Genomic DNA, 22,167 nt, shown 5'->3' with positions numbered 1-22,167 from the left:
GGAGCAGTGGGGGGGGGAGCACTCCAGCCAGCAGCAGGCCAGGCTGTCCCTACTCTCCAGTCTCCAGTCCTTCCCACTGACTGTCCCAAGTAGAATTCAGAGGCAATGGAGCCTCTGGGGGAATCGAGTGTATAGGCTCAAGCTGTGGACCAAGGGAGAGTAAGGAATGACCGGCAGCGAGGGAGGTGTAAAGGCTGTGGTGTGGTGCACATGGTGCTCTTGGGGAGGGTACAACCCCGAGTCTCACCTCTCCTGGGAGGGGACAGTACATGGAGCTTGCTCTTTAACCCAAAGACAATGACTTCTAAGAATGGCCGGGAGCACCGACAGAGCCCAGCACCAGAGCTGCGCTTTGAAAAGAGGATGCTTAGCTGATGGGTGAGCAACTGTCGGGCCCAGGGAAGGGGAAAGCAGGCAGGCACCTGCTACCCTGCCCCACCTGTACCCTAGGCATGGGTCCTTCCATCTGTCTCCAGCCCATGAGCACTGACAGCAGAATGAAGCCACAGCCCTGTACAGGGCCTGGTTACCATGGTGACCATTGGTTTTCTCCTTGCTTCCAAATGGTCTGCTCTGCCCCTGTGGCCAGGGGCCCTGACCACCTGCCCCTTCCCAGGCCTCCGCTGCCCCCCAGCCCAGTTGCAGGGGCCACTCTACTGTCCATGTCCACCTCGGCGTTCCACGTTACCGTCCGCTCAGTTTTCCAGCTTGATCAACATCAATAGCTGTGCAGTGGGGAGTGGAGAGCAGGGCACCACCTGGAGCTGTGGGGGCCCCTGGGGTGCAACCTGCTTCCTCTGCTTCTCTCAGGGCCATGGTTAGCCCCTGCTTGAACTAAACCTCCAGGCCCCCAGGAAGAGGTGATGTCAAGGAAAAATTCTTTTTTCTTTTCTTTTCTTTGAGATAGACTGACCTCCAACTCGGCGTACATTTGTGTCAGAAGACAGCCTTCAGGAGTCTCTCCTTCTACCATGTAGGTTCCAGGGACTGAACTCAGGTAGTCAGGCTTAGCAGCAAGCACCTTTAATCACTGGAGCCATCTTGCTGACCCAAGGAAAAGTCCTTAGAAACATAGCAAGAGCACACTGGTGGTATCATGATCCTTCCAAAGGGGCACCATCTACAGCTGGAATTTAGGAAAGCCACGTTTTGGCCTCGTGTGACCTTGGATGAGGTACTGTGCTGGCCCTGGGTCTTCTATGTCCCCTCTAGCCTGGTCTGGAATCCCAGCCCATCAGGAACAAGTTGTGTGACCTTGGGGAAGGTACTTAGCCTCTCTGTGAGTCAGTTTCCCTCCCTGTAACTGGAAATCATACCTGTGCGCCTGTCAGTTCAGACATTGAGAGGATCAGGGTGATTCATGCAGAGCTGAGATATTGGACTGTGGAGGCTCCAGATCACAGTGACAAAAGACCCTCACTCAAAGCACCACCTGCCACCTCTGTGAGCTTAGACTTGGGGTGGTCTAAGTCAGCCTGAGGAGCAGGTGGAACCAGGGAGTGTACGCGCCTGTTCCTGGCAGGCACTACCCTGCAGAGGCCAGAAAGAGCGAATTGGGACTAGGACAGTGGTTCTCAACCCGTGGGTCGCGACCTGTTTGAGGTCGCATATCAGATATTTACAATATGATTTATAACAGTAGCAAAATTACAGTTACAAAGTAGTAACAACATAATTTTATGATGGGGGGTCAGCACAACATGAGGAACTGTTTTTAGAGGGTCACTGCATTAGGAAGGTTGAGAAGTACTGCACTAGGACTTGAGCAGGCTGCAATTTTAAAATGTATTTTCCCTTCAGCGGGGGCCATTTCTGAGTATTGCTGACCTGTGAAAGGAACACATTTTCAGAGCCAGGGTGGGAACACGCGTGTGTTCGCAACAGCCCAACAAAACAGACACTTTGAGTCCTGGCCTCTGAGCCCATGTGGACAACATCAGGCTGCTCAGGGGGGCCGGGGGGAGGGGGGCTGCCCTGCAGCAAGGTGACCTGCAGAGCCAGCCTGGCTGTCAGGGGCCTAGGAGCCAAGGGAGGCATCAGGAAGGGCTGAGGCCAGGAATGACGATCACCACAGGTGGGATTTGAGACATCTTGTCTAGTGTACAGAAAGCCTACACACCTCCCTGGGGTTAGAGTTCCACTCATGGGTGTCCACCCGACAAGTGTATCATGTTCTGTCAACCAACGACATGGTTGGGGTACGCAGGAAAATGCCACCAGCTTTGCCTCCGATGGAATCCCTCAACTCACGAAGGGATCAAGATCAGCCAGTCATTGTTACCAGCAGAGTCTCGGGGGAAACTGAACCAACAAGGTGTCTGTCATAAAGGGAGATTCACTAGAGTGGCCTACACAGGAAGGACTTGGGAGTCCAGTGATGGCTGCCTGCATGCTGGAGAGGCTGAAAAGCCTGGAGCTGAAGGAGGCTGGAGGCCTCGATCGGGACCCACACAGGCCTGGATTATGGAGTGTTGCTGGAGAGAAGCTTTATCCCTGAGTCCATCCTTCCTGGGAAAGCCTTCACAGACCCACCCAGAGGCAAGACCAACCCTCACAGTCACCAGGGGGCTTCCACACAGCAATACAAAGGATAAGATGGTGCTTTGGGCAGCAGCAGGGAGGGGGCTGGAGTGTGGCTCAGTGCCAGAACAGTCGACTGGTACACACAGAGCCCTGGGTTGCAACCCAGCAACACACATGCACAAAAAACCCCAAGCAGGAAGAATCAGGCACAATGTGGGGTCACAAGAAAGACACAGGGTGTGCACAGTCTGCAGCCCTCCCCCTAGAGGGGACAGAGCCCACCTGCTCATACTATGACGTGGCCCAGCCTTGAAATTAGCTCAAACAGACAGAGTATGGGGGTCTCCTGCCATCTCAGCACTCAGAAGGTGGGGGCAGGAGATCGAGATCATCCTCTACACATACTGCCCTCAAGGCCAGCCTGGGTTACCTGAGACTTTCTAAAAAAAAAAAAAAAAAAAAAAAAGCCGAGCGGTGGTGGCGGCGCACGCCTTTAATCCCAGCACTCGGGAGGCAGAGGCAGGTGGATCTCTGTGACTTCGAGGCCAGCCTGGGCTACAGAGCGAGTTCCAGGACAGGCTCCAAAGCTACACAGAGAAACCCTGTCTCGAAAAACCAAAAGAGGCCAGGCACTCAGGAGGAAGAGGCATGTGGATCCCTGTAAGTTTGAAGTCAGTCTGATCTGCATAGTGAGTTCTGGGCTAGCCAAGGCTACATAGCCATCTCCTCCATGTGGCACCCCAAGCCAGACAAGTGAAGAGACAGAGGTGAATGGTACTCAGAGCTGAGGGAAGAGCAGCCGGAGGAACCACAGTGATGGCACTTTGGGTGGAGGTTTCTCTTGGTGATGGGTGTCCAAAAATTGCCATTTGGACTAGCTATGTGGCTCTGTGAACACTCAGCCACGGAAACTGTCACCTGCACGGTGGACTGTGCAGTCTGGGAAATATCATCTCTGTAGCTGGGTTTGAACTGGATATGGGATGCTTGTGATTGGCTAGTCAAACCCCAGTTTGGCCTGTGAAAACTTAGTGAGGTGCACCTATGTGTCACATCCTTTCAGGAGCTTCAGGAAGAGGTTTTCAAAGGCATAATACCCAGCCAGGCCTAGCGGCTCACCCCAGTAACCTCAGCACTGGGGAGGGGAGGGCAAGGGGGCTGCTGAAATGTGAGGTCAGCTGGGGTTACAGGGAGACCTCCCAGAAGAAAACAAAGTGCCTTTCTCCAGTTTAGCACCAGGCAGTGTGAACAAGTCCAGGACAGGCCAGCCACTCCAGAGTGAAGACCAAGGAGGACAGCTGGGGCTGGGGCAGGTCCTGGCGACTCAGAGGGACATATGGAAAGAGTCTAGGGCTGTGGACACAGCCTTCCTGTGAGCCAGAACCTGAGGAAGCCACTGAGAAACTCTGGGTCTAAGGGCTTGGGGACCTGGCTGAAGGTACAGCTGCCGGTGGAGCCACGGGCAGGATGGTGAGCAAGACCACTAGCTACTGGGGCAGGACACTAAGAGTGACAGGAATGTTTTTATGGGGAAGGATTTGGAGAGGTGGGCCTGTAGGCCAGGAGCTGTACCTTATGGGTGGTGGGTTAGAGCAAGTGTTCAATTCCAGCCCCGACACTTCCCAGCTCTGTGACCTTGGAGACTCCCAGCTCTGTGACCTTGGGGACATGGGGCCACTGTTTGGAACCTCAGTGCCCCATCAGTAAAACTAACAATAGTGTTTGCGTATTAAGTGAACATAGCCCCTGGTGCTTAGAAAGTACCCAGCACTTAGTGAAGAGTTGGTAATGTTAGCTGTCTTCGTCATAGTGGAGGACCAAAGCTAGCTCACCCAATGAACTCACTGACTGTGGGCCAGGCATGCATGCTGGGCAGTTGGAGGTCACTCTCCATGTCTAACTTTCCTTTCCTCCTCTCATTGTGTCCTGCCTTTTCCAGAACTTCTGTGGCTTGTCTGCTTGGGAACCAACCACATCAAGGGGTTTCTGCTACAAATCAGAGCCTTGGAGATGCCAGTGGGGAGGAAATTTTCAAGCGCACATAAGATTTATGTGGAGAGTCTGTCCCGTCAGCCTCGTGCAGGTCAGCTCTGTGTTCATCTATCAAAAGGTTTTTACAAGGCTCTGAAGTTCACCGCAGCATCCTCGGGTTCCTGAACGGGAGGGTTGGGGGGGGGAGCATGAGAGGTGCCTCCTGGCCCCCATGCCCTGATCCTTTACTGTGAGCACAAACTAGGATTTTCACACAAGGGTCTTTGCAACGTATGGAATGCTCCTGCCTATGCCATCTCAGAACCCAGAGATGGACAGTGAGCTGCCATCTCCTTGCTCTGAGACGGGGGTGTCTCGAAGAGCAGTGGCCGCTGAGATGGGGCTACTAGCGCCCCGGAGAAGCTGCATGTTTAATGAGTTAATGGAATCAGTCCATACGAAGGGTAGCAAAAGGGCCTGTGGGCTGGCTCAGTAGTACAGGTCCTTGGCACCAAGCCTGACGCCCAGAGTTTAAGGCATGGAACCCACATAGAGGAAGAGGACCGGTTCCCACAGATTGTCTCTGACCTCCACGGTATGAGGTGGCAGACCCCTCTATCCTCTGTACTGGTTAGTTTTCATCCCTTTGACACAAACCAGTGTTATGTGGGAGGAGGGAACCTCAACAGAGGGACTGCCTCCATCAGACTGGCCTGTGGGCAAGTCTCTGGGGCTTTTTCTCCACTGTTGACTGATGTGAAGGGGTCCAGACCAACATGGGCAGTGCCATGCCTAGGCAGGGGGTCCTGGATTGTCTAAGGAAGGGAGCTGAATATGAAGCAGAAAGCTGCGTTCCTTCATGGCTCCTCCCTACAGCTGTCTGAGTTCCTGCCCTGATCTCCCTCAATGATGGACTGAAATTTTACAGGACTTATAAACCATATAAACCCTTTCCTCCAAGGTTGGTTTTGGTCATGGTATTTATCATAGCCACAGAAAGCGAACTAGGACATTCCCTCTTACCACACACACACACACACACACACACACATATATGTATATATTATGTGTGTGCATATATATGTATATATGCACATATGTATATATACACAAACGTAATCTCTAAAATGCAGCAAAATTTCATCAGTCTCACCCTGGTCTCAGGAATTGCATCTTTGAACAAGTCCGTGCTTCTGGGGACCCGATTCCCTTCATCTAAAGCAGGGGCAACACTTCTCCAGCCACCAGGCCCAGCTGTCAAATGCTAACGGGGTATGACTGGCCCCAGTCAGCCACCCAGGGATTGTTTTTTTATTGCCCATAGTAACATTCTTTCCCTCTGAGGAGGATGTATTTTTGTCAGTATCCTGCCATGTTTGAAGCTCTTTCTGTGGAAAGTAGTGAAGTGCTTGCTCTATCCAGATGGAAAAGAAAAAGAAGGGAAAGCGGGGGGGGGGGGGGGAGCAGAGGGGAACAAAGGGGAGCAGAGGGGAGGGAGGAGAGCAAGAAAAGGAAGGGCAGCCAAAGATCAGTTTTCCTCTTTTGGTCCCCAGCTGGCTGGAGGGCAAACACAGGGCCCAGGCTGCCTCTGTAGAAGCAGATGAACAGACAGTGACTGGGTCCTGGGAAGGATGCTGGAGGAGCACACAGAGGAAGAGAGAAGTGATGCAAGGAACAATAAGAGGGATGTCAAAGCTGCAGGCTGGGAGAAGCTGGGAGCCTTGGGATAGCTGAATTTGATTTCAGGCTCGGAATGATGGATACATCGAGCAGCCGAAGACTGCAGAGGGGCAGGGTGATGCTGGTGGGATTTTTTTTATTTGTTTTAATTTATTATATATTTGGTTTCTCCAGACACTGTTTATCTGTATAGCTCTGGCTGTCCTGGAACTGGAGACTTGCTCTTCAGACCAGACTGGCCTCAAACTCAGAGATCTGCCAGCCTCTGCCTCCCCAGGGTGGGGATTAAAGGCACGTACCACCACTACCAGGCTTATTTTTAATATTTTTATTCTTTGAGAATTCCATGCTTGTATAAAATGCATTTGATCTTACCTGCCTCCTTCCAAGGTTTTATTTTTTGAGGCAGGGTTTCACTTTGCAGCTCAGGCTGGCCTTGAACTTCCCATCCATCTTCAGGGTGCTGGGATTATAGAAGGTACCATCCTGCCAGATGGCCTGATGATTCTAGAACAGAAGGCATCATGAGGTTTGGAGTCCTGCATCCCTGGTCCCAACAATGATTCGGCCCTGTGAAACTAGGACAGTGCAAGGCAGGCCAGCCGGGGCTCATCCCCTTGGGAGACACAGCCGGAAACAGACATAGTACTGTGTGGTGCTGGGAGCTGGAGAGAGCTAGGAGGAAGCTGGGAGATGCCCCACAGGCAGCCAAAAATGTGAGCTGTGCCCAGATGCTCTGTACCTTTGCTGCATGTCTCCATGGAACCTGTGGGCTGTGAGTTCCCTGCCCTGAGCTGGGGCTACTGGGAGCTGCAATATTGCCCATGCCTTGAATAGTGACAGGTATGGAAGGAACATGGCCCCTCCACAGGCAGGGGGATGACTCTGCTGGATACCCTCAGTCTAGATTCTCTCTCTCTTTCTCTTTCTCTTTCTCTTTCTCTTTCTCTTTCCCTTTCCCTTTCCCTTTCTCTCTCTCTCTCTCTCTCTCTCTCTCTCTCTCTCTCTCTCTCTCTCTCTCTCTCTCTCTCGTTTTTTGAGACAGGGTTTCTCTGTGTAACAGCCCTAGCCATCCTGGAACTCACTTTGTAGACCAGGCTGGCCTCGAATGATGCTATGACTCTTGACAGGCATGTGTGGATGGCTCAATCCAGTTTGAGCTTTGCACATGTGAACGGCCAGGCTGGGGGCTGGAATGGCTTTGGAACATGAAGTAGATACTAAAGCATTTTGGTGTCTGAGCATCTGGCACCACAGAGCTGGCTTTGTGTCCAGGCCAGAGCCTGTGAGAGCTTTAGTTTTCTTAAATGCATAGTTGGGGACACACGAAAGAAGAACACTTAGGGCGAATCACTCTTAACATCTTTCTAAGGGGGTGATGAGTGTGTGTGAGACGGGGGTATGTTTTCCCACTCAACCTGCTGTTTCTATTGGCTGATTTCTCCTCATTCTGAACCTCAGTCTTCTCGTCAGACAGCCGGGGTGCAATGACATGCCATGGGCCCTGTGGAGATTCAGGAACTGGCCCCTGCAAGGCCTAGGCTTGTGTTCAGCACTTGCCCAGCATGCCGGGACACCACCACTGCTGTGCTCCACATGGAGGTGGGGGTCGCTGGGGTCCCTCGACTCTTTGCCTTTGAGACAGGGTCTTACTGTGCAGCCCAGGCTGGCCTTGAACTTGAGATCCTCTTGCCTTGGTCTCTGGAGAGCCTGGTCTGTCAGCACTGCCTAGGTTCTGCTTTTCCCAAACCTAAAAAAATGTATCCTTTTGTTAGCTCTGCTATCCTGATGGAGAAACAAAGACCCTGAGGGTCAGAAGCCCCCTCAGCCCCCACCCTCCCAGCAAGGCTGGTAAATGTTGCTGTGACGTCTGTCTGATGTGTCTGGCTGTGCTGTGGCTCCACCCCCATGTCACCCACCCCCAGATGACTCAGCAGCGTCACCTGTCCTTCCTCTTCTGATCTGTGCCAGGGGATTTCCTGAGTCATTCACCCATTGAGAGAAACAGAAATCTCCCCCCTTCCACCTCGCCCACTTCACCCACAGAAGCACACACATGTATTCCTGGACTTGTGCACACAAACACATATGCATGTGTATATAACTATGCATTCACACACAAATGTATGTACAACACACACACACACACACACACATGTCTGTACTTGTTCACACACACGTCTATATACACAGCACATGTGTGTAGTAGCACACACATGCTAACATGCACACACACATCCTCCCATCGTGTCAGCCTTCTGTGCCAGGCTCTCATTTGGCCCACTGTGGAAGGAGCATGTGCCCATTGCACATAGCAGAAGACTGAGGTTGGTAGAGTTAAGAGATCTGCCTCTGTTTGAGGTACACACAGCTGGCGGGATGGGGTTTGGGGCTTTGGATCCAGGAATGGAGCCGGTCCTGGCTCTTCAGTGTGCAGGATGGACCTGGAGGAACTGGCTCTTGGGAGATCAAAGGATGTAGGAAGCAGAAGATGGCAAAGGAAATAAAATGAATGATGAGCAGATGGGAAGGAACATGGGCAACTCCAGCTGAGTCCCTACAGATGAGCCTGAAGGGCTCTGTAGATGGGCTGAGGGGCCTTCACCTCCAGGGAACCTGCTGTGCTTGGGCAGAAAGTTTCCCCAGGCTCCTTCCTACGTGGTGAGACCCCCAGCCCTTCCTTGGTTAGAACAGAAAGGGTTCCTTCATGAGGGAGCTCCCATCCATCGGCCTCGCCTCCAACAAGGTATGGACACTGCCTGCAGTCGGTGGATTGCCCCCCCCCCCCAATTCTGCAAGATAGTTTGCTGAGCCAGCACTTTTCTGGGCCAGGGAAGGAAGAGTCTCATGCTCTGCCGTGTTGACATCCCATCTGGTTGATCCTGGAGCCCTGGAATGTCAGGGACTCCCAAGAGGCCTTTCTCCTGCCCGTTTACACGGGGCACAGGGGCTTTATTTACGTGTCAGCTCACCAAGTGGGGGCTCCTGTCCCCAGAGCCCCAGGCGCTGCCTCCTGCTAGCAGGGTAGACAGCTGGAAGCTGCTAGGAAGTAGAGGCTCACTGTTCTGAAGCTTCAGGGGGCCCTGTTACAGATGGGAGACTTGAGGCCCAGAAGGGTTTGGGATTGCTTGGTGGCCCAGCCTGAACCAAAGGGCACCATCTGTGTGTGTGTGTGTGTGTGTGTGTGTGTGTGTGTGTGTGAGAGAGAGAGAGAGAGAGAGAGAGAGAGAGAGAGAGAGAGAGAGACAGACAGAGAGAGAGAGAGACAGAGACAGACAGAGACAGAGACAGACAGAGACAGAGACATGCATGCACGCCTGTGTGCTTGGGAGGCGCCAAGGACAGTCTCCAGCAGCTTCTGGGTGACGGGCCAGATGTCTGCCTGAGGAGGCTGCATACTCCATGCAGAACCCTGCTGCCTGGGTCTAAATCCTGCCTGGCCTCTTCTTTTGAGTCATAAAGTGAGGGACAGTCATCCCACACTTGCTTCTTGGGGGGAGTGGCTAAGAAGCATGAAACAGTGCTGAACTTGGCCTGCAGGTCTGTCTCTGTGTTAAACTGCTACAATGTATCTGCATCCAATACATTAAGTCCTGGGTATCTGTGGTCTCTGTTACAAGACTTCAACAAGACGGAAAAGGGTACAGAGAGGTTGAGTTCTTAGTCCCAGGACACACAGTATCCTTCCTACTCCTACCCCTAGGGTGACCCGGTGGCCCCTGGCCAGTCGGGGTGGGGGTAGGCTGTGAGGACTCTGTCTCCAGGGTGATGCAGAAGACAACTCCTCTTCCCTCTGTCTCTAAAACTAGGGCACTGGGCTCAGAAAGGTGACCCCAACCCCGGGCTACTGAAGGGCCAGAACGCCCCCCCAGCTTTGGAGGCCGGGGTGGGGGTGCCCTTCCCAAGCCTCCCTTGGTACCCATCGGTCCTCACCTGGCTCTAATGCGTCCGGCTTGACCTTTCCTTAAAGATCAGCGGCAGCGGCTGATGGGTTTCGTGGGTCCCAAAGGAGACCCTTCAGACAGCCCGAGCCACGGGCTGCAGAGCCCCTAATTGGAGCAATGAATCACCGCGGGCTCCTGCTGGACACAGAATAGACAGAGGAGCTGAGCGCTATTGTGCCATAGTTTGGGACACAGGGGGGTGAGAGAGGGTGGGGAGGGAGGAGGACGGGGGCGGGGTGCGGGGGTTGGGGAGAGAAGAGGTCAGGGGAGGAGGGAAGAGGAGGATCAAGAGGAGAGGATGAGTCAAGGGGAGGAGGGCTGGAGAGGAGGTAAGGGGAGGAGGTTAGGAGGAGGCAGGGGAGGAGGGTAGGGAGAGGAGGATTAGGAGAAGGAGGAGTCGGAGTCCGGGGAAGGGGGGAGAGGGAGGAGGAGCCCGGGTGGAGGCGGGCAGCAGGGCGGCGCGAGGGAGGGCTTCCCCGCCTCCACCTCCCTCCCGCGCCCTCCGCCCCGCGCCGCCCCGCCTCCCTCCTCCCCAATTAAATGACCCGACGCTCGGGCCGGCGCCGGAGCTCGCACATGCGGCCGCCGCAGCCGCCCGGGGCTCGTCGCCACCGCCGCCACCGCCACGTTCAGGGCGCGCTCTCCGGCGCCGCCTGGGCCCGCACCGCAGCCCGCCGGGGACTCGGCAACCCCGGACACCGCCGCAGAGACCCTCCGTGCGCCCCGGGCCGCGTGCGCGCCGCCGCCCGCCAAACTTTGCGAGTTGGGCGCGGGGCCTCGGGGCGCGCGGCCGGAGCAGCGGCAGCCGCGGGGAGCGCGGAGGCGGGCGCGGCGGCCGGGCCATGAGCGGCCGGGCGGCGCCGCTCTCCCGCAAGCAGCGGCTCATGGCAGCGGCGGGCGCGGCCCTGTCGTGCTTCATCTGCGGCGGCGGCATCGCGCGCGGCAAGGAGCTGAAGCTGCCGGTGAGGCCGGCGGGCCCCGCGCAGCCCTTCTTCCCGTTCCTGCAGCAGCAGGAGCCGGCGCCCGGTGCGCGCGGGCTGAGCGCTGCCGATGGCTGCGTGCTGGTGTGCGCCGTGTGCCGCTGCTTCCTGGCCGAGCAGTGGGCCGCCTTCGAGCGCGCGCGCACGCCCGTGGACAAGCGCGTGTACTGGCTCAAGCGGCCGCACCAGTGCGACGCGAGCGCGGGCGGCCGGCGTGGGGCCCGCGAGTGGAACGCCGAGGACGCGCGCGACTCGGAGCTGTCGGAGCTGTCGGACGCCGACGCGCTACCAGAGCCGGAGCCCGAGCCGGAACCCGAGCCCGAGGATGCTCACGACACCGCTAAGCCCGGAGCCCGGCGCCGACGCACGGGGCCCGGGACGCACTGGGCTCCCGAGCCGCGGGCCAGCGTGCTGAGGGGCGTCCAGGAACCCTGGCCTGTCCCCACGGTCCCTACAGCGCCCGACGGCACGGACAGCGCCGCCTCTAGCCGGACCGTGGGACCCCCAGAGCGCAGCGGCACCCCCGAGGGCAGCGACGTTGCAGGGAGCCTCGTTGGGGACGAGGGCCTGGAGCGGCCTCCCCAGACGCCCGCAGACAGCCAGGCCCGCTGTTGCTACGTCTGTGGGTCGGCGCTGTCGCCGGCCTCACAGCAGCAGATCCACGTGCAGAAGCAGGAGGCGCCCGCTCAGGCGCCCTTCTTCCCCTTCCTGTGGCTGCACAGCCCCCCGCCCGGCGCCCAGCCCATCACCGAGGCGGGCAGCACCCTCGTGTGTCCCTGCTGCTTCTCGTCCCTCACGCACCAGTGGCAGAGCTTCGAGCTGGCCAACGTGCCCGTCCTGCAGCGGCTCTATGTGGTTCCCCTGAACAGCCACGCCCCCGGCATGGCCTCCAAGGCCCGGAGACTCCCCAGAGAGGAGGGGCCCGCCACCGCCGCGGGGCTGCTGCGGGAGGCCTGCTACCTCTGCGGGGAGGACTGTACACGGGATGCCCGGGCTGTGCCCTCCCGCATCGTCAATGGCAACTCGGGGAGCTCCATGCACTTCCCCTTCCTCAGCCTCCTTCCTTGCCCACCCAACGCTCGGCCCCCCAACAAGCGCTGCGAGGTTCGCAGCTGTCCCAAATGTTTCAGCGTCCTGGAGGACGTCTGGGCCCTGTACCGGGCATCACACAACCGTGAGCTCATCAGCTCGGTGCAAGGCTTCCTGGGCAGGTACCACCAAGCCTTCTCCGCCTCGGACCCTACTCTGAGCGAGCTGCCCGCTTCTGCGCAGGGAGGCCCGCCTGCCGTCTGTTACATCTGCGGGGCTGAGTTGGGGCCGGGCAAGGAGTTCCAGCTCAGCATGAACCCCGCTAGCCACCTGGGCGAGAAGGAGCCCTTCTTTCCTTTCCTCACCGTCTATCCGCCCGCCCCACGGGCCAGGCCTGCAGACTCCACCGGCCTGGTGACCACCTGTGTGCTCTGCTATCACGACTTGCTGGGTCAGTGGCTGCAGCACGAAGGCAGAGCGGCTCACCAGGCTGTCAGCGCCTGGTCTAGGCAGTACCAGGTGGACACGTTCGTGTGCTTCTTCTGTCAGCAAGAGAAGAAACGGTGTCTGGGGCTGAAGTCAGTGAGGGTGGCCAGGCTGCCCTTGTTCCTGTATACCCTGAGAGCCAGCCACAGCCTGTTGGTGGATGACGGCAGACAGCTGATCATTGGTGCCTGCGTGGAATGTGGGACCCTGGTTTGTGCAGGTCAAGGGCTCGTCAACCAGGCACCCATGGGCTGGAGCTCCCCAGCAGCAGGAGTAACAAAGGTAAGCAGTAGCTCTCATCTCCTAGAGCATCTGGGTCGTCAAAAGGAGAGATGTTTTCTGTTCCTTGGTGGTTATCGTTGATCCAGCCTGGCGTGTCCCTACAGGAGGCTTTCTCTTTGCCTTGCTAGCTTGGCTGACCTTGGAGGCCTGGGGCAGGAGGTTAGAGGGTCTGGGGGCAGGGGTGGAAGAGTAGCTGCTGCTGGAATCAGCAGGCATGGGGCTGACGCTGGGCGTGTTTGCTGCGGATCTATCAAACGGAGGAAGTTCGGGGCACGGCTGTTGTCCGCCCGATAACATTGGTAATTAGTGTAGCCACGCAGGTCACCGGGAGGTCCCAGTGACAAGTTCCTCTCCCTAGCTCCTGGCTGCCTCTCTCTTCCCAAGATTCCCACCCAAGGGCCTTTCGTTTGAGTCTTCCTGGTGGCTTTACGGAGCAGATGGCAACAGATTCCAGACGTGTAGGCGTGGGATACAGGCGCATGGGACTCGGGATGGTGGCCTAGACAACCTTTGCAGTGGTTAGGAGTCTCTGCGAGTCAGCTGCGTGGAGCTGGGCCGAGAGGCCTGGGGCCTGTTCTCAGGATGCAGCTGTCTGCTCGGGAGGAGAGAGTCAGGGCATTGGGACATTGGGACCCAGCTTTGTAAGAAGGGGGCAGGAGCTGGCCAGGTGGCCCCAGAAAGGGAGCGACAGGCAGGCATCTGTGAACCGCACTCACTGTCCTGCCCTTGGGCTGGGATCCTAATTCCTACCAAACAGACTGTCCTGTCCTGGGCAGAGGCCTATGTGGCAGTGACTGGCTAGGGACCTGCAGAGAGAGACACAAAGGTGGGTAGGGGGGCCCAGTTCAGGAGTGGCTGTTTGTGTTTAAAGTGTCTGGGTCCTGCGATTGTGCATGTATGTGTGCGTGTGATGCCTGGGCACAGGAGGCTGACCTATGAGGCAATCAATCCCTGTTGTGCCTGGGTCCCCTTTCCCAGGCTCACAACCCCCCTGCCTCACACACTGCCTTTATCTTTCCTGACCAGAGTTGGCCTTGCTCTTGAGTTGACTTTAAGGCTTTGGTGGCAATCACCTGCTTCTGGCATGGGCCACCAAGCCTTTCACTAGCCACAGGTGTGTGACAGCCAGTGCTGAGGCTGTTGCTGGGACTTGGAAGGCACAGCTCCACAAGGTCTGAAGTGCAAGAAGAGCTTGGCTCTGGGGCAGGACGGGCCTGGTCCCGGCCTGTCCCTGTCTTTGCTTCAGAACTGCCTGCCAACAAGTTCTTATCCTGGCTGGGCTCAGCTCTCTTGGCTGCGAAGTGGGAATACGGGCCACATGGTTTGTAGGGATGTTCTGATAATTAAACTAGTCAGGGAGCATTTGAATGTCACCAGGCCAAGCTCACTGTGTTGAGGCTGTTGCTGAGACCCCTCTGTTTGGGCAGAGGGCACAGGGCACTTTTGAGTAAGGCTACAGCAGGCGGGGTGCCTGTTGGAAATTCGTTGTGGTGGTGCGTGGGTGGTTGATGCTCACGGTGGGGGTGGGGGGATGGAGTTTTCTCTGAGGAGTGCCTACCTCATGCTAACTTGACCTCTGTGCAGGGTCCCAAGCCAGCAGGGGTGGGAAGTAAGAGCAGTCTGTGTGGCCCCCAGGCCCCTCCCATGTCTACCCAGGGGGCTAAGCTGAGCATCCAGTGAACTTCTGCCCCGTCCTTGGCCCTCACCTTGTCTCATGAACCTTTTTATTCCCCACACTGAGACTCAGGTAAGTCCCATAACTAATGACTCTCACAGCCAGCAGGTGGCTGAGGGTTCCAGCCTGGAGCTCAGGACCTCCCCTAACCCCTGGGCCCTGCTCCAGCAGTTTGCCTGAGATGCATTGGAACCTGGCAGAGTAGCAAAAAGTGCAGAGACAGGAAGAACCCTGGAGCCCTGGGGATGGAAAGAGCCTGCTAGGGATAAGGGGACAGAAAGTACCAGATCTGGTAGCCTTTGCGGGGAGGAAGAGCTTGTCCTCTGTGCTGAAGGGTAGCTTGAGTGAAAGTATGGAAGGGACAGGGATGTGTCTGCAGTCAAGCCTATGCTGCAGTGGGGGGTGGGGGTGGGGGGTGGCAGGCATGTCTCAGACTCCGCTATGGCGATGGCGGGAAGGAGGAGTCATTCAGCTCCCAGGGTCCGAAGATGCCGGAACGGAGCCCTCTGCCCTCTGCCCTTCCTCTGCGCTCCTGTTCTTCCCATGTATCCCACAAATATTTATAGAGAGCCTACTCTGAGCCAGGCACTGTTCCAGATGCTGGGATCCGGTGGCAGGCACAGCCTGCAGTATCCCTGGGGAGGGACAGGCACAGAAGGTCCAAAAGGCTGTTTCCCCGCAGCGCTGAGAGCCGAGAGGCCATCGGCCAGACTGGGTGCAGTGCAGGGGCGGGGGGGGGGGGGTGCTGTGCAGAGGGCCAGGCTCCTAGGCTGGCAGGAGTGGAGGCAGAGGCACGGACAGCCTCTCCCTCATCCCTGGGTTGGCTCCCTGAGCTGCCCCTGCCCCCCAGAGTCCCTGAGCTCCCAATTAGCCTTTCTTTCTTCCTGTATGCTGTCTGAGAACTTAGCTGGGAAGTAGGAAAGCCTTGTAAGGGCCAAGGAGACCCACTCAGTGGGGACAGAGCATGTTCCAGAACCTCCTGGAATTTTGGAACCCTGGTAGATGCTCCCTCAAGTGAATCAGCTTGAAAACATCTGAAAAATGATGTGTCTAAGAAGTCAGAGGAAGGGATAGAAGGGAGATGGTATCTGGCATCCTCTAGTTGGGATGCTGGCAGAGTCATCGCCCCCCCTTCTTCCCCCCCTTCCCCCCCTCCTGGTCCTTTGATTTTTCTAGAGCTTGGTGCCCTGCCCGCCAAACCACCCTGGTTGCTGCACAGATTGGGCCAGGGAGGGTTGCAGCTTGCTCTTTCTGGGCCTGGCATCCCTACCCCCATCCCACAGGAACTAGAGAAAAGACCCCAAGTTTGCCTTAAGATAGGCCTGGCCTAAAACATTCTATAAGGAGCAGGCTGTGTGACCTTGGTAGTGACCCTTGACCTCTCCGAGCCTTGGTTTCCACACCTGAGTGATGGTGCTGCTTTTCTATGGCTGAGTCAGAGTATGGCTCCCCCTGCCACCACCACAGCCTTGTTGCTATGAATGGCTGCCTCTGCCCCCAGTCTATCCTGTCAGAACAGGTGGTAGGGTGGCCAGGTTGTGAGGCAAGTTTGGGGACAGTCTCATGAGGAGCTGACCCCCAGGCTGCTATGCTCCCTGTCTCCGTGGTCACGCTATCTTTTAAATGCTCCTGTGGAGGGTCTAGCCCCCCATACTATCCTAGGTTGGAAAGGAGCCTAGAGAGGTTAAGTAACTTGCCCATGGTCACTCAGCCAGTTCCTGCAGGGTGAGCGTTGGGCCTGGGCATCTGCTCTGGAACCTGTCCTACTTTCTACCTTGTCCTGCCCCCTGTCCCCTTTGTCCCCCTGCTGTGAAGGTGGCCATCCCTGGAGGGTCGATGGCTCTTCATTTGTACCATCCTACCCCACCCAGCCACTTGTCCTTCTCAGGGGCAGAGGCCCAGGAAGGCCCTGTGAGAGGAGCCCTGCTGTCTCTGTCATTCACCCATTTTATTCTGCCCGGCCAATGGAGGGGTACCCCCTGCCTCTACTCCCCCACACGGCCAGGTGTTGCCTTTGGCTGGCTCCCGTCCTCTGCTCCCATTTGTGGGAAGGTGCCTGCCCTGAGACCGTCGTGTCCTCTCTCAGGCACCGTGGGCAGCACAGACTAATGGAGCCAGTGGTTTGGTACCTCCTGTACCCCAGCCTGTTGCCAAGAGTCACCTGGCCAAGCCCCCAAGCCTAGTTGTCAATGCACTTCTCATCTGAGCACATCACAGGTCTGCAGAGCTCTGTCAGGGTGGCTGCACATCTGTCCCCTGCTTCTTGGCACGCCGCCATCACCAGCTTCCCGCTCTGCAGGGAGGCCCTGGCCATCACCGTTTGCCTCGGGCCCTCGGGATACAAGCTTGGGCTCTTTCTGGAAGGTGCCAGACAGTGCTGGCATCTTCTTCTTGGCAGCAGCTGGGCAGCTGGGCTGTGGGCCTCTCTGAACCCTGGGCCCCTCCCCTTCCAAGGGGATGTCAACGTTTCCTTGCCGGTGTGGGAGCCTTCTGCTCAGAAGAATAAATTTTCCAGATGCCTTGTGCTAAACCTGGAGGAGATTGGAGCCTACTGGGAAAGAGGAAGTGGAGGCAAAAGGTCTTAAAAACTGAGCCTTCCCTGGAAGCAGGGTGGGGAAGAGGGCAGGGCCGAAGGCCAGGCCTGTTTGTAAGGCTGCAGGCCCCATGTCGGCTCAGCTCTCTTGGGACCTTGCCCTGGCGAGGTTAGCGCTGCAGGGAGAGTCCCTGGCAGACCTGGCGGTGGTAACTCGGGTTGTGTCTGCATGGCTGTGGCGGAGCCCACATCCTGGGCTCAGGTCCCTTTGTCCCTCACATCTGGGTCATGGCTGGATGTGGAGAAGGACAAGACGTCTGCCCTCAGAAGAGAGTGTTTTGGAACTTGCTTCCTGTTTCCTTGTCACCTGTGTAGGACACACATGGGTGATATGGAAGGAGCCTCTACTCTGCCATGTGACTGTGACTCGGTTTCCCCATCTGTCACAGCAGTAGGACCGGTGTCCAAGGCAGTCCTGTGTTAAGGACGGTGAGGCCGTGGCTTGTGATGTGGGGCTAGGAATGGTAGGTAGCCTGCCCTCAGAAGGGTTGGGTTTGAAGTTCACTGCACATGGCCCAAGAGTTGACTCGGCAGGTAAAGGTGTTTACTGTGCAGGTCTGAGTTCAGTCCCCAGGACCCCAATGCATGGAAAGTGCGAGAGAACTCACTCCATCCACAAAGTTGTCCTCCAGTCTTCCGTCCCCATGTGATTAGCACTCAGGAGCCCCTCCCCCCATCATATGTGTACAAATAATAATAAATAAATTGGTTTAAATTTACCATGCAATGCTGCAACCCAGGACACTGAGAGTCTGTCCCCTGGAGGGTGACACAGTTGGGTCAGAACAACTTGCGCTGTAAGGACTCACGGGCCACAACTTATGTGTACTTTGCGGGTGGCTTCTCTGTAACACAAGCTAATGAGGCATGTGTGACAGCGCCGTGCCGGGGACCTTCCCTCTCTCCTCAGTCCCCAGCCTCACACAGATTCTACCCTCCAAGACACAAGCACTTGGAACCCTGGGATCTAGACACCTGTCCACCTGGGTCTCAGTTTTCTCCCTCTGTCAAATGGGCGTGTATAGTGGGGAACGTAGAGAAGGCTTCAGCTTCTGGAATCAGCGCTCTAGGAGTGCCACTTACAAAAGCCCTGTCCTCCTCTGAGTGAGGTACAGAGGCGGTTTGCCTGTGTCATGCTCTAGGAGACATGGGTTGGGAATGGTGCAGATGGAGGAGGGGCCGTGTGTCAGGCTGCCCCCGATCTTCCCTTCCATCCTCCATGCTGCCCACTGTGTTCCTCTCTGGGCTCCCCTTGCCATCCGCTGATGTGGTAACTCTGCTCACCGCAACCCCCCCCCCCCCACACACACACACTGCCCATCCCTCCTCTGGCCACACAGGGATGCTGTGGATGACGAATGTCCTGTGGCAGTGGGGTCTTTGCCACTTAGCAGGGTGTAGGACAGGCTAAGGAACCTAAGCCATTTCAGGACGAACAGGGCAGGCAGGGCCAGAGTAGGGTCATCAGCAGGCCTGTCCTGTGTCCTGGGGACTGGTGGTGGCCTACAGGGCCTTGGTAGAAGCTGAGGCCTGGCCCCTACCTTCCCAGCCTGAATTTAGAAGAGTCTACAGTCAGCCACTGTCTACCAGCTTCTCGATCAGCACTTCTCAACCTGTGGGTCATGACCCCTGTGGGGGTTGAAGGACCCTTTCACAGTGGTTGCCTATCCGGTGTTTACAGTATGATTCGTAACAGTAGCAAAATCAGTCATGAAATAACAACGAAATAATTTTATGGTTGGGGGTCACCACAGCATGAGGAACTGTATTAAAGGGCCACAAAATTAGGAAGGTTGAGAACCATTGTTCCAGACAGAACAGCAGCAGGAGAATCAGTGTGCTGACCCCTTATGGTGATCAATGTGCTGACCCCATATGGTGATCAGTGTGCTGACCCCTTATGGTGATCAGTGTGCTGACCCCTTATGGTGATCAGTGTGCTGATCCCTTATGGTGATCTTTCCAAACCTGCAGACCCTCAGCTTACTTGCTTTCTGCCGTCTGGGGGCTAGAGGGAACTGTATTCTACAGACCTCCAACATGACCGGACCTGGGTATGGGACTCGGGAGGGGTCTTGGCCTTTATCCTATCCTCAAGCCTAGAGAGGCCACAGTGACCCAAAGGGACCAGGGCAGCTTGGAGTTTGACGTCCCCAGGGTATCTCGTGGGTCACGTCTGATTGGTTAAGGCTCCCACACTAAGATTCCCGTTGTTGCAGGTCCCTCCAAAAGATCCCATGTCACGTTCTATGCTATTTTCCCTCTGATCTGATCATGTGACATCCAGGGGTTCTGTGAACAGCAGGGCCTAGACCAGTGGTTCTCAACCTTCCTGATGCTGTGACCCTTTAATACAGTTTCTCATGTTGTGGTGACCCTACCCCCAACCATAAAAGTGTTCTCATTGCTACCTCATAACTGTAAATCTACTACTGTTATTAATACCGGTGCTTTCTGATGGTCTTAGGGGACCCCTGTGAAAGTGTCATTTGACCCCAAAGGGGTCACAACCCGCAGGTTGAGAACCACTGGCCCAGATCCTTCAGCGCACATCTGTACATCTGGATGTGGCTTCAGGCCAAAGATAGCAGGGTGAAACCTGCTTCTGAACTAGTCCTAGCCCTGGATAGGGCCAGTGGGTACCCATCCACCAGGGCTCAGCAATCTGACTTTGTACCCCTAGTCATCTGGGCTCCCCTGGAGAAGGCCTCGCTGGAGATGGACTCAACTGACCTTATTCCTGTGGGAGTCAAGAGTACACTGATGTTTTTCCAGTGACATGGAGTGGCTACTGTGTGCTGGGGTATTGGGCATTGCATTAGGTGTCCTCATTGGGGGGGGGGGCAGCATACTCGGAGCCTTGGCCTCAGCCTCATGGCAGACCCATGTGTGTGGGGGACTCTGCTCTGCCACTTCCCATTCCTCTTGAGCCAGCTCTTTCCCTGGTTACAAACACTGGGGACAGGTGTAGCTTTTGTTGGTGGGCTCTGGGGGAGTGGTTTCTAGTTCCTTCATTTGGGATAACTGTCTGGGCCACACTGGCCACTTACTGTCACTGGGTAGATGGATGGAGTCTTGGTGCCGGGAGGCCTGCGCCAGCGTGGGCCAGCAGAGGTAGGTGGCATCTGGAGGTAGCAGCTTCACATTGTCCGATAAACCAGAGTTGGAAGCGGTTGTGCCCAGGCAGGGATTTCGGGCATGCTGGGCTGAGCAGGGTGTCTTCAGTGTAGCTGCAGAAGTGTTCCCAGCAATGACCCCGGTGTGCGGAATGCTGACAGAACAGTGTCAGGGACAAGTGTCTTGGGTGGGACAAGTTTATGGGGACGTTGGTCCCTTCTTTCTACTGTCCCCTTCAGAATGACCTTGTGGTGACTGACAAAGCCACGTGCCATCAGGACCAGGCCGCTCTGAGTTTGATGCAGCGACTCTGCCAGGCCGTACCTTTGGGGAGCAGCTGCTCTGTCATCTGAAGCACTGCTGGGTGGCAGGGAGTGGCCCAGCTGGCAGGCTTGCCCTGTGGTCTGCAGGTACCTGGGGCTCTGGGCCCCAAGAGATATGACTGATCCCTCGTGATTCAGGCTGCCCTGTGCCAGGCCTTTAACCAGGACAGTGGAATGCAGCATCAGCAGCTGCCGGCAGCGCATGGCCAAGGTTGGCTGATGGAGGGTAGGAACAGGGGTAGTGTCTCCCACCCCCTGATGGAGGTGACTATAGGCTGGACCCAGGACCCTTGAGGCTCAGTGTGAGGAGTAAACCCCCCCCCCCCCCCGCCCAGCTCCCTGGTACCTGACTTCATCAGGACTGCTGTGAAGGGTGATGTAAGCATTTGACATTTGTGATCCAGAAGAGAAACTGAGGCTGCTGTATACAGCCAGCGGCTGACACTCTGCTCTCTGCTGTGTTCTTTAACTTCTGGCTTCTCACTCCCACACCAGGATGGTCCCATGACCCACCTCGCAGCGCTGGGACAGGTGATGCTGCTGACGAAGTGGGAGTGGCCAAAACAGGAGACATGACCATAGGAAGCAGGGAGAAGAGACAGGAGGCAGTTGCCTGCAGCCAGGGCACCTGGGACCAGAGCTTCCATTGTCTTATCTCTGGGTTTCAGCACCCATCTAAGGGATGAAGGAACACTCGGGTACATGGCTCTGCGTGACAGCTGGCCCCCAGGAAAGCTCCGGATGTTGCGTAGTGGTCAGTATGCCAGTACATCTGCTTTCTGTCTGTCTGTCTGTGTAGAACTTTGGACAGCGTGTGTAGCCCAGGGCTCTCTTAGCCTCCTTTGCTCTTTATCTTAGTTAGGGTTACTCTTGCTGTGATGAAACACCATGACCAAAGCAACCTGAGGAGGAAAGGGTTCACTTGGCTTACACTTCCACAGAGTAGTCCATCACGGAAGGAAGTCAGGACAGGAACTCAAAACAGGGCAGGAACCTGGAGGCAGGAGCTAATGCAGAGGCCATGGAGGAGTGCTGCTTACTGGCTTGCTCTTCATGGCTTGCTCAGCCTGCTTTCTTATAGAACCCAGAACTGCCAGCCCAGGGATGGCACCACCCATCATGGGCTGGGCCCTCCCCCATCAGTCACTAATTAAGGAAATGTCCTATAGAGTGCGATATCATGCGTCTTAATTGAGTCTTAATTGAGTCTTCCTCCTCTCCTATGACCCTAGCTTGTGTCAAGTTGGTATAAAATTAGCCAGGACACTGTGTCCCTCCTGTCCTCGGGCCCCATTATGGTTAGAAGCTATTCTCTAGAAGCACAGGCTCTGTACCCTACCATGATCCAAGGAGCCAGGCGGGGAGTGCGAAGAGGGACACTTTGAGGTCAAGAATTAGGAGTTCAGATCCCAGCTGGGTTTGACTGTTGACCTTTCCACAGGAGGAATGGGAAGGGGCATACAAAGAATCAGGAGTTGGGCTGGAGAGATGGCTCAGTGAAGAGCATCTGTTGGGAGTTCAGATCCCAGCACCCACATTAGACAGCTCACAACCACTTGTAGCT

At 56.2% G+C, this 22,167-nt stretch overlaps 1 protein-coding gene across 3 annotated transcripts in view; it reads left to right on the top strand.

Moving 5' to 3' along the window:
* The first annotated feature begins 11,687 nt into the window (after positions 1-11,687).
* The window catches only part of Gse1 (Gse1 coiled-coil protein), a 337,518-nt gene continuing 327,038 nt past the window's right edge, over positions 11,688-22,167 (top strand). For 2 of the 3 annotated variants that reach the window (XM_059263915.1, XM_059263913.1), the window contains exon 1: positions 11,690-12,895. In XM_059263915.1, coding sequence (XP_059119898.1) covers positions 11,981-12,895 — 915 coding nt within the window. In that variant the 5' untranslated portion in view covers positions 11,690-11,980. Of the gene's footprint in view, positions 12,896-22,167 lie in introns of all 3 variants that reach the window. The other variant, XM_059263914.1, reaches the window with a different exon arrangement.

Source organism: Peromyscus eremicus, chromosome 5 (genome assembly GCF_949786415.1).
Source record: "Peromyscus eremicus chromosome 5, PerEre_H2_v1, whole genome shotgun sequence".
In the NCBI taxonomy this organism is placed as follows: domain Eukaryota; kingdom Metazoa; phylum Chordata; class Mammalia; order Rodentia; family Cricetidae; genus Peromyscus; species Peromyscus eremicus.
This window is presented reverse-complemented; position numbering and strand designations above follow the sequence as displayed.